This window comes from Salmo salar, chromosome 23 (assembly GCF_965601325.2).
Source record: "Salmo salar chromosome 23, fSalSal1, whole genome shotgun sequence".
Classification (NCBI taxonomy): domain Eukaryota; kingdom Metazoa; phylum Chordata; class Actinopteri; order Salmoniformes; family Salmonidae; genus Salmo; species Salmo salar.
Window position 1 is genome coordinate 32,931,009 of NC_138313.1, and position 14,821 is coordinate 32,945,829.

General features: G+C 41.7%; 1 protein-coding gene across 4 annotated transcripts; it reads right to left on the reverse strand.

Annotated features, from left to right (window-relative positions):
- Positions 1 to 2,757: 2,757 nt before the first annotated feature.
- On the reverse strand, positions 2,758 to 13,248 carry LOC106584421 (cytokine receptor-like factor 1). Of its 4 annotated transcripts, none has more exons than XM_014169734.3 (8): positions 12,884 to 13,248; positions 10,722 to 11,000; positions 9,645 to 9,774; positions 9,141 to 9,310; positions 5,866 to 6,023; positions 5,345 to 5,513; positions 4,097 to 4,278; positions 2,758 to 3,619 (listed from the first exon to the last, which is right to left on the reverse strand). In XM_014169734.3, the coding sequence occupies exons 1-8, from the start codon at positions 12,939 to 12,941 to the stop codon at positions 3,533 to 3,535; spliced, it is 1,233 nt and encodes a 410-aa protein (XP_014025209.2). In that variant the 5' UTR covers positions 12,942 to 13,248; the 3' UTR covers positions 2,758 to 3,532. The 4 variants fall into 4 exon arrangements, with proteins under 4 accessions (XP_014025209.2, XP_014025215.2, XP_014025208.2 ...); XM_014169740.3 differs by having other exon boundaries at positions 2,758 to 3,616; positions 4,093 to 4,278; XM_014169733.3 differs by having other exon boundaries at positions 2,758 to 4,278; positions 10,722 to 10,997.
- Between the last annotated feature and the right edge of the window lie 1,573 nt (positions 13,249 to 14,821).

The window sequence follows — 14,821 nt, forward strand, 5'->3', positions numbered from 1 at the left end:
TAATAAAAAAAACATTTCAAGGCATGAGTTATTGTTTTATAGACAAATGGCCAAAATATTTGATAGTTATAATTATCATTGATAACTGAACATAACTTAATGAGGGAAATTATTAATTAGGATTTCTTAAATATTCATATACAAAAATATAAGCAATATAAAAATGTCCTCATCTGCAGTCACTCACACAGTATATACAGTTAAACATTGTGCCACTTATTTCAACAAAAGGAATCCAGAGTAGTACAAACCCAAAGAACAAGAAAACACTTCCATATGACCAACAAACTGCAGAAATATCTGAAGTTCAATTGCTATGACTGTATACACCAGCCAATCCACAAAACGGTATATGAGCATACCAACCAAGTTCTTGTAATTAAAAGACCTATGCAATTACAACCATTAATGCATACACTACATGACCAAAAGTATGTGGACACCTGCTTGTCAAATATCTCTTTCTAAAATCATGTAAATTTAATATGGAGTTGGTCCCCCTCCTTTGCTGCTATAACAGCCTCCACTCTTCTGGGAAGGCTTTCCACTAGATGTTGGAACATTGCTGCGGGGACTTGGTTCCATTCAGCCAAGAGCATTAGTGAGGTTGGGCACTGATGTTGGGCAATTAGGCCTGGCTCGCAGTCGGCGTTCCACACCGATCTCGACAAACCATTCCTGTATGGACCTTGTTTTGCGCACAGAGGAATTGTCATGCTGAACAGGAAAGGTCCTTCCCCAAACTGTTACCACAAAGTTGGAAGCACAGAATCGTCTAGATTGTCATTGTATGCTCTAGTGTTAAGATTTCCCTTCACTGGAACTAAAGGGCCTGAACCATGAAAAACAGCCCCAGACCATTATTCCTCCTCCACCTAACTTTACAATTGGCACTGCATTGGAGCAGGTAGCGTTTTCCTGGCATCCGCCAAACCCAAACCCAGTCAGACTGCCAGATGGTGACACGTGATACATCACTCCAGAGGATGCATTTCCACTGCTCCAGAGTCTAATGGCAGTGAGCTTTCCACCACTCCAGCCGACGCTTGGCATTGCGAATGGTGATCTCAGGCTTGTATGCGGCTGCTCGGCCATGGAAACCCATTTCGTGATGCTCCCAACGGCCAGATCTTGTGCTGACGTTGCTTCCAGATGCAGTTTGGAACTCTGTAGTGGACAGATGATTTTTACGTGCTACCCACTTCAGCACTCGGTGGTCCTGTTCTGTGAGCTTGTGTGGCCTACCACTTTGCGCCTGAGCCGTTGTTGCTCCTAGATGTTTCCACGTCACAATAACAGCACTTACAATTGACCGGGGAAGCTCTAGCAGAGCAGAAATTTGACCAAATGACTTGTTGGAAAGGTGCCACGTTGAAAGTCACTGAGCTCTTCACTAAAGCCATTCTACTGCCAATGTTTGTCTATGGAGATTGCATGGCGGTGTGCTCCATTTTATACCTGTGTGGCTGAAATAACCAAGTCCACTAATTTGAAGTGGTGTCCACATACTTTTGTTTATATATAGTGTGGCTAAGACAACTGTGTGGCTATTAAAGTTGTTAGAATGGAAATGCATTATGAAAATACCTTCATCTTCTTGAATTCTGACAAATGTTCTGTGATTGAGTTTCCAGAACAGGAGCTGAATTAGTGAAGTTCTTTATACTGTATATGACATTCCAGCAAGATTGCATAATGCCCTTGTGTCTGTGGTAAAAGCCTGTGATGGTGGCCACTATGTGTCTGATCTGACGGTAGTCTGTAAAATGATTTATGGCCATCTGAGTCGAGCACATACTAATGCTACATTAAGAAACTTTTCCATGCTCCCACTCAGCGATCAGAGGGCCTTGGTCTGAAATGTGCTCAGAAAAAGGCTCTCCACTTTGGCACTCCCAGGAGATGTGAGTGTAAGAGTGTGTTTGTGTGGAGAGGAGGGGATGGAGAGGAGAAGTTCTTAGAGATGGGATTCCACTCTATTTTAATCCAGGGCTGCAGACAGCAGTGTAACACGCTGGCGTCTTGCATCAGTTCTTTTTCTGTTCCACATGGATTCCTACAAAGAAGAGTTGTTGTGTGTGACCAAATGCTGGAATATCCAGTGTTGGATCGCTTTCACCGAGAGGCCTCAAAGTGGCCTTCTGACAGTTTCTCAGTTGCTGTTGTGAATGTTGCTTAAATATTTCAATGATGTGTTATGATTTATCGCCTTATAGAATCTGAAAGGGAAAACAAATGTTTAATATTGGGGTAATTCAATTGAACGGTAATTCATATTCCTTATCATACTGACACTTATGTATTGGTTTTTAGTTTATTTGGATCCCCATTAGCTTTTGCCGAAGCAGCAGCTATTCTTCCTGGAGTCCACGAAAAAATATAAAACATGACAAGTAACAAAACACTGCTACACTGATAGACAGTCACACAAATGTAAAATACAATGATATACAACTAAATAATAATGTGTGTAGATTGTGTGTTAGTGTGCCTATTTGTGTGTGTGTCTTTTCACAGTCACTATTGTGCCTTTTTAAGACATTTAAAACCTCTTAAGGATCCGACCCTTTTTTTCAATTTTCGCCTAAAATGACATACCCAAATCTAACTGCCTGTAGCTCAGGACCTGAAGCAAGGATATGCATATTCTTGATACCATTTGAAAGGAAACACTTTGAAGTTTGGGGAAATGTGAAATTAATGTAGGTGAATATAACACATTAGTTCTGGTAAAAGATAATACAAAGAAAAAAAACATGAGTTTTCAAATATTTATTTTTTTCCCCCCCCCGTCTTTGAAATGCAAGAGAGGCCATAATGTATTATTCCAGCCCAGGCGCAATTTAGATTTTGGCCTCTAGATGGCAGCAGCGTATGTGCAAAGTTTTAGACTGATCCAATGAACCATTGCATATCTGTTCAAAGTTTTGTATCAAGACTGCCCAAATGTGCTTAATTGGTTTAATAATACATTTTCAAGTTCATAATTGTGCACTCAAACAATAGCATGGTATTCTTTCACTGTAATAGCTACTGTAAATTGGACAGTGCAGTTAGACTAACAAGAATTGAAGCTTTCTGCCATATCAGATATGTCTATGTCAAGGGAATTGTTTTTTGTTACTTACAACCTCATGCTTATCACATTAGCCTATGTTAGCTCAACCGTCCCGTGGAGGGGACACCGATCCCGTTGAGGTTTTAATCTGTTTTGTTGAAGGTCATTTTGCTGTTTACTTTAGAAACTGGAGAAAGGAGTTCCATACGATCATGTATAATACTGAGCGTTGCCGTGAATTTTCTTTGGACTTGGACTGTGAAGAGACCCCTGGTGGCATGTCTTGTGGGGTATGTATGGGTGTCTGAGCTGTATGTTATTTGAATATTGTATTGGTAACAGCCAGTTGAACTGCCCTTTTTTCTCAGAGCAGTTAAACACAGACACTATTCAGGCTACGCCACACTAATCAGGTGAGCTGAACGTGTCGGGCAGTTCTCTTGTCCTCAGTAGCATAACAACCAGCGATTAGGTTCAGGGGGCGTACAGAGGATGTGGCTTAGCGGTGAACTCAGTCCTCCTGGCTGCCATTTGGGGTGAGTTATGTTGTGAAACAAGCTCCTCATGTCACAGAGAGAACACAAAAGCAACACATTAAAGTGGTTGTTAATTATATTAACATGCTCATTTCTCTTTGTTGTGGTAATCGACTTAAAATCAAATCTATGCCATTAAAATAATAAAATGACATTGCATGACTCAAACGGAGTGGATATCAACATTAAGCTGTACTCTGTGCCGATAAAGTGGAAACCGCACACATACCTGAACATAAAACAGACAGAGACATCAGAAAGTCTAACAAGTTCTAGGGCAATGATGGTTCTGTGTTTTTCCACAACACTGAACACATCGCAAAAGTACAATTCAGGACAAATGGGGTCAGAAAATCAGGATGTATGCAGAGTTCAACACATTGTCAACAGAGGGTGTTGTGATAAGGAGCTACAGTAGCCTAGTAGTACATAGCATAGGCTTCACAGTTATGTACCATGACTGAGTTGTAACAGAAATAAAGGGGATATTATTCTTACCTACCTGGTTGCGTGTTTTATGCGATTTCTGCAGCCACACCCGCCACTGGTCGTAGAGCTTGATTGACATGCCGCTGCAGCCATAGGCGTGTTTGCGAACCCAGCCAAAGAACTGCTTGAGCTCCCGTCGCAGGGTGGAGTTCTGTTCGCCTGGCTTGGGCTCACATGACCCACTCTGCAGCCGCTCTGCCCAGGGAGAAGACAGTGTGAACAAGGTTAGTCAGAGAGGACTGCTCAGAGGAACACTGGCTCCAATTCAATTGAACCTGCCACAGCCGTGTTTACGCAGTGCCTTTGTGTACAAACTACTCCCCGTCCACACACTTCCTGCAGTACCCGTAGTCATTTTGTGATTTTATTTGACCATGGGGAAAAGAGCTGTCGCGTAACCGCAATGCAGGTTTGATTGAATGGAACCTAATATTCTCCTACAACTAAAGCAGCTGGAGACGAGCGGTCAGTGGCTCACATGGGGCTAGGAACTCTGCATGACCTCTGGGCTCTGGCTAATGTGCAAGGTCATTCTCTTGAGTATTGAGAATAGTCTATTTGATTACAATAGATTGGATATGACTACAATAGAAAGGATTCACAAAATTGATTTGGTGCACTCCCAATATAAAGCCAGCCACAACCAATATCCCATGGCAAACAGAGCCTGATACCAACTTCCTCCCCCTTCCCAGTAAATACCACATAACCTTTGTAACCCATTATCTGCCATTGTATTCCCCAAATCTGTTTCCACTCAGTGTTAATTCCCTGTGTGCAACTGACAGACTGCATTTCAAGTTGCCTAACGAAAGAGGGAAAAAAGCATATCTATCTGATGTCTCCCTCAGCTCTTTGCCTTCTCAGCTTGAGTTATTTTAATCCTCAGATGAAAGATTTCTATCATGTAATTTGATGTTTGGCGTTCTGTGGTCACATACGGTTTGAATCTCATTTTCTCAGGATGTTGAAGACTAATCTGGGATGAGGTTATTGTTTCTTTGGTTTAATTGGCAATGAAAGGTTGATTATTAGAGGACAATTTAATGTCCCATGGCTCATCATGAGCCATAATAATATTAAACTTTACAAGATTTCCCATAAAATCTTCAATGTGCACTATTGAAGATCAACAAGTAGTCACGAATGTCATCAATGCCCCAGCAAGCTTATGTCTGTTGTAAATAAATCCTAATGCAGTGTTATAACACCTTATGAGACCTATCCTTCCTCTTAAAGTGCTATGTAAACCTTTACTCACCACTGTGGGGTGTGGAGGCAGCTGAAGGGTGGCTCCAGTCACTCCAGATCCCAGCCTTCCTGGAGCCGTAGATCCCCACTGGGTTGCACCTCACCTGGACAAAGTACACCGTCCCTGCCCTTAGCCCCGCTAGCCGACACGATGTCTGGTTACCTACATCGTCCACCACCTGAGAGACATCAAAGAAAATATATAAAAAATACTATCATAGGGAATCTATTAACCACACACACATGCACACATTCCTGACAAAAACACGTTAAGTAGCAGAAATCAGATTTTCACACTTATCTTTCAGTAAAAACAGAATCCACAAACAAGCATGCACAAGCTTGGCTTGAAAGCCAAAAATACAGCTCTGTAATCCCTCGAGAGTACCTGACACTCATACATCTCAAATATTTACACAGATATAAGATGCCATAGACGTGGCACTGTACCTCAGAAAGAGAGAGAGATTGGGGAGAGAGAGAAAAGTGAATGAATGTTGAAACAAAGCTGGAGTAACGTTACTACTCTACCTTCCATTCAGTGCTGTCCTCCAGTCGGTAGCGTATCTGGTATTTGGCCTGGAAGAGGAAGTCTTTGAGTGCCGGGGGGCTGCCCCAACGCACTGTCAGCTGGTCCTCAAGCTCCCCCACACGACTCACATGGACGTTGTCTGGAGGGTCTGTGGTCACTGAAACAACAGGGATGTAGACACCGGTTGGTCACAAAGCTGTGTAATGACTTATATGTGCTAACACTACAGAACAAAAACTCAATACACAATTCCAGTGGTAAAGTACTTAAGTTAAAATAATTTTAAGTACTACTTAAGTTGTTTTTTGGGGTATCTGTACTTTACTATTTATATTTTTTGACTACTTTTACTTCACTACATTCCTAAATAAAATAATGTACTTTTTACTCCATACATTTTACCTGACACCTAATATACTCGTTACATTTTGAATGTATAGCAGGACAGGAAAATGGTCCAATTTATTCACCTCTCAAGAGAACATCCCTGGTCATCCCTACTGCCTCTGATCTGGTGGACTCACTAAACACAAATGCTTCGTTTGTTGGAGTTTGCCCCTGGCTATCCGTAAATGTAAAAAACAAGACAATGGCGCCGTCTGATTTGCTTAATACAAGAAATATGAAATTATTTATACTTTTACTTTTTATACTTACAGTAAGTATATTTGAGCAATTACAGTAAATTTAAAACAAAATATTTTTAGACTTTTACTCAAGTAGTATTTTACTGGATGACTTTTTTATTAAGGTATCATTACCTTTACTCAAGTATGACAATTGGGTACTTTTCCCACCACTGCTAATTTCAGTAAATAGAGCATACCCTTAGCAATGCTTCATAAGCACAAAAATATATAAAAAATGTTATCTTTGTTGTTTAAGGTTTTGTAGTACATTATTATGTTCTATATTTCTGCCCTGAACAATTAGAGGACTGAGATGAGGCAGCATCCACACTCTCCACTCTGAGAAACCCCTTGGTAAATATTGTACCACACTGTATAGACACTACAGCTATACCTAGATATCACAGCCACCATGTTTGAATAAAACACGGTCATGAATGTTCAGTGTCGGGCCTGGGCTGTACTGTTGTCCAGCACCAATGCTGTCTATCTCATCTACTCTGAAAGAAAACTTTGCTTCTCTCCTTAAGTTCACTTTATTTCACAGTATCCTCCACATTTTATCCTCTTGCTCTCACTCCCGGTCTCATTCTCTCTCTCTTTCTTTCTCTCCCTCTCTTTCTCTCTTCCTGCATCATGCTCGATCTCCTTCCCCACCCCCCCTCTCATTTTCTCTCAATCTCCCCTTCTCTCCCAGTCCTGAGAATGAGTGTAGTTATGGACGCAGGGTAATCAGGTCAGTGTCTGTTTCTGCTTTCTCTCCCCAGTCTGATGATTTAGGCACACGCTCCAGCATTAAAAAAACATGTTTCCCACTGCAGTAAGGCTCTCAAAGAAGTCAAGTACTTTGATGCTGCTGATAGAAGGGGAAAGAGGAGGAGAGAGAATCATATAAAGATGTCAGAAGACAATTTGTGATTGTCTTCTTGAGAAGTCTATAGCTCCATTAATTTCCTGTTTGACTTGCTGTTTGTGTGCTGATGCACTTTATTGGTTTCATCAAGTTCGCCCCCGAGGGGAGCAGAAAATCAAGGAAGATTCCACAGAAAAATTCCACAGCTTATGTTTTCCGCTGCGGAGATGGTGAATAAATATGAGGTTATTTGATGTGTCATGTGTTAGGCATCCTCCCTCCTTCCGACCAGTCTCCTCTCCCTTCAGACCAACCTACCTGGAGTCTCTAGGTGTGTCCAGTATAGTAGGGAGGGACATAGCAGAGCAACACAAAGGTCAATCGCTTTCCCTTTTAACCACAGGGACACACCTCAATCCTTAGGCTATACATTACATCTACATTTTAGGCATTTAGCAGACGCTCTTATCCAGAGCGGGTTACAGTTAGTGTATTAATCTTAAAGATAGCTAGGTGGGACAACCACATATCACAGGCATAGTAAGTAACCTTTTCCTCAATAAAGTAGTTATCAGCAAAGTCAGAGCTAGAAAGGGGAGAGAGTGAAGTGCAAGTGTTTTTTGGGGGGGAGGGGGGTCGAGGTGAGGAGGTGGATTATTATAATTTTTTTTACATTTCACCTTTATTTAACCAGGTAAGCTAGTTGAGAACAAGTTCTCATTTACAACTGCGACCTGGCCATTATTTATGATACTCTTTGAAGAGGTAGGGTTTCAGGTGCTTTCGGAGTATGAGCATGGACTCTGCTGTCCTAGCTTCAGGAGGAAGCTGGTTCCACCATTGGGGTTCCAGGACAGAGAAGATCTTGGACTGGAATGAGCAGGAGCTGCCCTCCCGTAGGGGTGGGAGGGCCAAGAGACCAGAGGTGGCAGAACGGAGTACTTGGATTGGGGTGTAGGTTTTGAGCATAGCCTGAAGGTAGGGAGGGATTGGGGTGTAGGGTTTGAGCATAGCCTGAAGGTAGGGAGGGATTGGGGTGTAGGGTTTGAGCATAGCCTGAAGGTAGGGAGGGATTGGGGTGTAGGGTTTGAGCATAGCCTGAAGGTAGGGAGGGATTGGGGTGTAGGGTTTGAGCATAGCCTGAAGGTAGGGAGGGATTGGGGTGTAGGGTTTGAGCATAGCCTGAAGGTAGGGAGGGATTGGGGTGTAGGGTTTGAGCATAGCCTGAAGGTAGGGAGGGACATACAACATATGACTGATGATTACCGTTTTATCATAAACTAGTGTGGTAAACTGGCATATTGCCACATTGTAATACAAGACCAACATGTTGGCCAAGCTAAATGTTGACATTTAGTGATATTTAGTTCCATGTCCTCAACCTTATCTACCCATCCTCATTGTGTTTTGTAAGTGTATCATTTTTGCCAAATGTCTGAAGTTCAGTGAACATTTAATACAGTTCAGTTTATCTTTAATAATCACAGCCATAATCCATTATATTGTTATTAGGATTGATTGGGAACACATAAAATTCCTTTCTCACATGAAAGTGTGTTAGCCATATGCAGGAGATCAGGCGGCGAGTTAGTGAGTGAAGTGAGGCGAGGAGAGAAAAGGAAAGGATGAGATCACGATGGACTCATGTAACACAGGAGAGAGGAAGCATTTAGCACGTCGTGACGGGGGCCTACCGTCGTGACGGGGCCTTTTCATGGCGTACCCACCCTAGCAGGTCTGGAGCGGGGTGAGGAGCAGGAGGGAGACTGGACAAAAGGCTCACTCCACTTACCCACATCCAGGATATCCAGAGTGATGACATCAGAGGTGGCAGTCCCCAGCTGATTGGACGCCTCCACCCAGATCTCGTAGGGAGTAAAGAGGGCCAAGTCCCGGGGGATGTAACACGTGTAGCGTTGCCCCGTGCTGTAGTCCTCACATTCCCTCTCTCGCCCGTACCACCTGCACAGAACACACAGCAACATAAAGTCACTCATATCTGTAACAAAATTCTCAATATAATGTACTGCCAACAACCAGTAAAGCGTAACATTTTCAGTGTGCACTGGACCTTGAAATGTTAACAGTGTAAACAGCATTAAGAGTCAAACGAATGCCTGCAGTACAACAAAGCAGTGGTTACAGTCTTTGCAATGTATCATCAGAATGACATAGGCCTTTAGTGAGTGAAAGAAAGTCATTGTGTTCCAGGTGATGCATCGATCATTGTTTCTAGGCAGAAATGATGGTGGGTTGGGTGATCACCTGGGAGATGCTGGACATCTGTGGCTCTCACCTCAATTTGTACTTGAGGGTGTATTTGGTTTTGATGAAGGTTTCGCCCCGACCCCCAGGGGTCCACTTGCAGCTCAGGTCCTTTGTGTTTCGGGACCAGCAGGTTAGGTTGACCGGCTTCTCCGGGGGCACTGCACATTAACAGTGAAAAGATATGGTTCTCTTAATGACTACAATGTGTATTATACAACGCTGTTATAAACACATTAGTATCACAATGGACATTAAAATGATGCATTAAACAAAGTGCTTATGTACCACAAACAAATACATCAGTATAGTAGTTCCTATTTCACAATGGGTAATAATGATCACTCAATCCCATAATGACAAACTGGCACATTGCTTAACCTCAGACGACAGGCTAGAGGATTCAGCTCCTCTCTCAATTCCTCCCCATGATAGACTATCAAACACAGATGTAGTTAGAGACAGAAGCAAAGTAGTGATGCTGATTACAACCAACTGAGCAGCTAAACTGAGGCTCTGGGTGTATGTTTCAAAGACAGACAGGATAGGCTCTGTACGTTAGGATTTTAATAGAATAACTATTACTTTCACATGGGCTCTGTTGTTTGTTTGCAAAGATTTCTGCATGAGTGAAACATTGCCTCTGTCAATACATGTCATGTATAATACATGACCCCCTGTACTTAAGCCACTGCTGGGAGACACTAGAGATTAGAGTGGAGTAATATAGCAGGCTTTAAAATCATAGCAAACACACAGCTTATCATCAAAAAGGCTTTTAAACAAACAAAAAAACAATATTTTGTAAATGCACTGCCCTGAGCTGCTTACTCTGACAGTATCGATGACTCCGACAGTATTCACTTGTCTATCTCCTTGTTACACCCCAGCGCTGGCCTTTTGAGCACAGACAGTTTAAGGACCACAATCTAGTTTTCAGAACATCCGAGAAGTTTTTGTCATTTTCACCCAAATTCAAGGAGGAAATAAATCTGAAGGGGGAATAGAATGAAAAACAACACAGGATCATTTTGATTTGGATTCAATGTTCTGAAAACCTGTCCCCAGAAGAAGTGGTTGAGGCCTCCAGGGCCAGTCTGACACTTACTGCCCACGTAGAGACAGGAGCCAGCCAGGACATGTCCATCTCCGCTGTGACACACCAGGTTGTCCCCAGACTGTTGCTGGGAGCCATTGAGGTGGTGCAGAGTGACACTGAGGCAGTTGGGGCTCAGCAGGTCGTACGTGCTACTAGGGAGTCTCTTCCCGTTAAGGGTCCAGTACATAGTGTTGGCATGCAGCCCCCGCTCGGGGCTCACTGTGCACGTGGCCGTCAGGCTGGAGCCCATCCGCAACGCCGGGTCCTGGGGGAAGATTCCAGCCACTGCTGGGGGAGAGACATACAGAAACACACTACTTTAAATGGGCTTCACTCCTGGAGTTGATGATGGCTTAACATGTACGGCAATAAACTTTGATTTGATTTGGTTGAACATTTTTGTTCTTGATATTAATATGTTCAGAGTTAATAGATAATGAATCTTTCTGATTGCAAACACTCAGGGGAACCTGAGAGTGATGAAGTGGATTTATGGGTCCTGTGCTGAAACTGTTGGGAGATCACTTGGAGAGGTCTGACAAGGTTGTTGGTCAAATTCTTGAATGCTTTTCCATCCCCACTATTCCTTCTGACTCATCTTATGATGGATGCTTCATTAGAAATGCCCTGAGAAGCGTTCCTGTTTGAATGTGTTAGCACTTGGCTCCTTTGAGGGAGATTCAAGGGTTAATGTGAGGAGGTTTATTAAGTGTGCTGTTGGTGGGCGGTAGACAAGCTATCTAACATATGTGGCAATATGCTACGCGCTATGAATCTGACCGGACTAAAGAGGACTTGGTGTGAGATGTGCCGAACCCAGTGTGTCCACTGATGTTTACACTTTACGTATACACAAATAGGGTACATTAATTGTATGTTTCACAGCAACACTGCATCAATTTTCAACTTAGGAATTCCAGATGAATTTTTGAATTTTGAACTTAATCACCTCTGTGGCCTATTTCTCTGTTAGTTCAACAATGCATTACAAAGAAATCCAATTTAGCTGTTAGGCACATGGTTACAGTTTTCATAGGATATTATTACAATAAAATAAAATGATCCAACCGGCATTCACTTTGTCTTTGGAACATTCTCACATGATATTGGTTTCAATTAGGTGAAATGTATATGAAGAATAGTTTACAATTACTCATGCACAAATGTGTACAATGCCATAATCTCCTATGCATACTTGTTGCATTATAAGTAAGTAGTTATTACCAATTTACTTACAATTCATCTTCAAATCCACCAAACATTATGCCCATATTTTGGACATAAAAAAATCAGACATCTTGAAATATAACTCATAATCTGTTCATTTATTATTGTATTATGTGAGCTTTATTTAAGCATTCAGGCCCGAGTGGGTGTGGTATATGACCAATATGCCACGGCTAAGGGCTGTTCTTATGCACGAAGCAACACAGAGTGCCTGGATACATGGCCATATATCACAAACCCCCAAGGTGCCTTATTGCTATTATAAACTGGTTACTAATGTAATTACAACAGTAAAAAATATTTTGGGGTCATACTCATGGTATACTTAAGCAATATGGCCCGAGGAGGTGTGGTATATGGCCAATATACCACGGCTAAGGGCTGTTCTTAGGCACAACGCAACGTGGAATGCCTGGAGACAGCCCTTAGCTGTGGTATTTTGGCCATATATCACAAACCCCAGAGGTGCCATATTGCTATTATAAACTGGTTAACAATGTAATTAGAGCAGTAAAAATAAATGTTTTGTCATACCCGTGGTATATGGTCTGATATACCATGGCTGTCACCTGATCAGCATTCAGGGCTCGAACCACCCAGTTTATACATTTTGTTATACCACAGCTTTCAGCCAATCAGCATTCAGGGCTCAAATCACCCAGTTCATAATACAGGTATTTTATAATAACCTGGCAAGTACACATGTGGACAGTCTGGACACCTGTGAATCAGACAGTGAGCTTTGTATTTTGTACCTTTACCTTTACATACAATGTATCTAACACATTGTTGAGAATTGTAACATGTACATAAGATGTAATTTTATTTGTTGACTAATAGAGGGTGAGCGTCCCTCCCCTTCAAATCAGTCGAAACAGGTTTATGCCAAACTTGGTAGTCGGCTTCTCACAATATCACACTTCTGAGTTTTGTAGGCTACTTACGTGTCGATGAGGAGAACACACGTGCAACAAACAGCATGAGACACAACAAGGAGAGCATGTTTCAGATAGCCTTTTTGGCTTTTTCTTGTCCTTTCCCTCCTACGTTCTGGCTCCAAGACTTGTGGGTTCGGAACAGTAAAGGTTCAAACACAATCTTGCGGGAGAAAATGCAGGAATTGAAATCCAGCTCTCCAACAACGTTGAATCAACAGTCTAATTCCAACGAAGGAACTACGTTTAGATCGAACGTCAGAACTCCGTGTGTAGGCTAAAAGTGCGGATGAGCTTATAAACAGTGGTTGTATGAAAGTAACCTAAGGGTTTAGTGAGGGTTTGCTTCGGTGCACGCCTCAAAAGCTAAAACATTGAAGTTGATACTTTATAAGCCCCTCCCTTGTCTTCCCACACGGTCTCAAGTCATTATTGCTCTTCATGTTGTATACTTTTTATCCATTCCAAAGAAGAAGAAAAAAACGTATATTCTGTAACATTCCGTCTCTAATTTCATAGTTGGGTCTACTTCATGGTTATAGTCAAGGCAAGTGACTGACTTGATTTATTAAAACAGCATAGGGACAGGTTAAAGTTCTCCAAAATCCCTATAGCCAAAATAGAAGATGAATTCATACAGGCCACCTGGCACATTCTTTTGTACAAGATTCAGCCTATGAAGCACTCATTAGAAACATGGAATAGATTCAGCCTATGAAGCACTCATTAGAAACATGGAATAGATTCAGCCTATGAAGCACTCATTAGAAACATGGAATAGATTCAGCCTATGAAGCACTCATTAGAAACATGGAATAGATTCAGCCTATGAAGCACTCATTAGAAACATGGAATAGATTCAGCCTATGAAGCACTCATTAGAAACATGGAATAGATTCAGCCTATGAAGCACTCATTAGAAACATGGAATAGATTCAGCCTATGAAGCACTCATTAGAAACATGGAACAGATTCAGGCTATGAAGCACTCATTAGAAACATGGAATGGATTCAGCCTATGAAGCACTCATTAGAAACATGGAATAGATTCAGCCTATGAAGCACTCATTAGAAACATGGAATAGATTCAGCCTATGAAGCACTCATTAGAAACATGGAATAGATTCAGCCTATGAAGCACTCATTAGAAACATGGAATAGATTCAGCCTATGAAGCACTCATTAGAAACATGGAATAGATTCAGCCTATGAAGCACTCATTAGAAACATGGAATAGATTCAGCCTATGAAGCACTCATTAGAAACATGGAATAGATTCAGCCTATGAAGCACTCATTAAAAACATGGAATAGAAAGAGATGCTATTTTGATGTTTTATATAAAAGCAAAGAGTTAAGCTGTTGTGCAGAAGTGTTATTGTTCACTGTTCACTGACAAAATCACATTAAATTGTAAGGGATTTCTTACATTAAGTTAATAACTTTACTGTGTTATTCAAACTTATAAAAGTTGTTAGGCCTACATAGTTAGGCCATATTAGTAGGCCTATATTATAGTATTATACCATACTAATTTAGGCTAAAAGACTGTGGGTCAGTAGGTTAGTGCATGCCTCATAAACTGCACTGTGCCATCAGGTTGGCTCTCTATATCTAGTCTATAATTAAACAATAAGACCCGAGGGGGTGTGGTATACGGCCAATATAACATGGCTAAGGGCTGTTCTTATGCACGACGCATCGCAGAGTGCCTGGATACAGCCATTAGTCGTGGTATATTGGCCATATACCACAAACCCCAGAACTGCCTTATTGCTGTTATAAACTGGTTAATGAAGTAATTAGAGCGGTAAAAACATGTTTTTTTTTTTGTCATACCCATGGTATACGGTTTCATATACCACGGATGTCAGCCAATCAGCATTCTGGGCTGGAACCATGCAGTTTATAATTGTATTTATAAATTGGGTGGTTTGAGCACTGAATA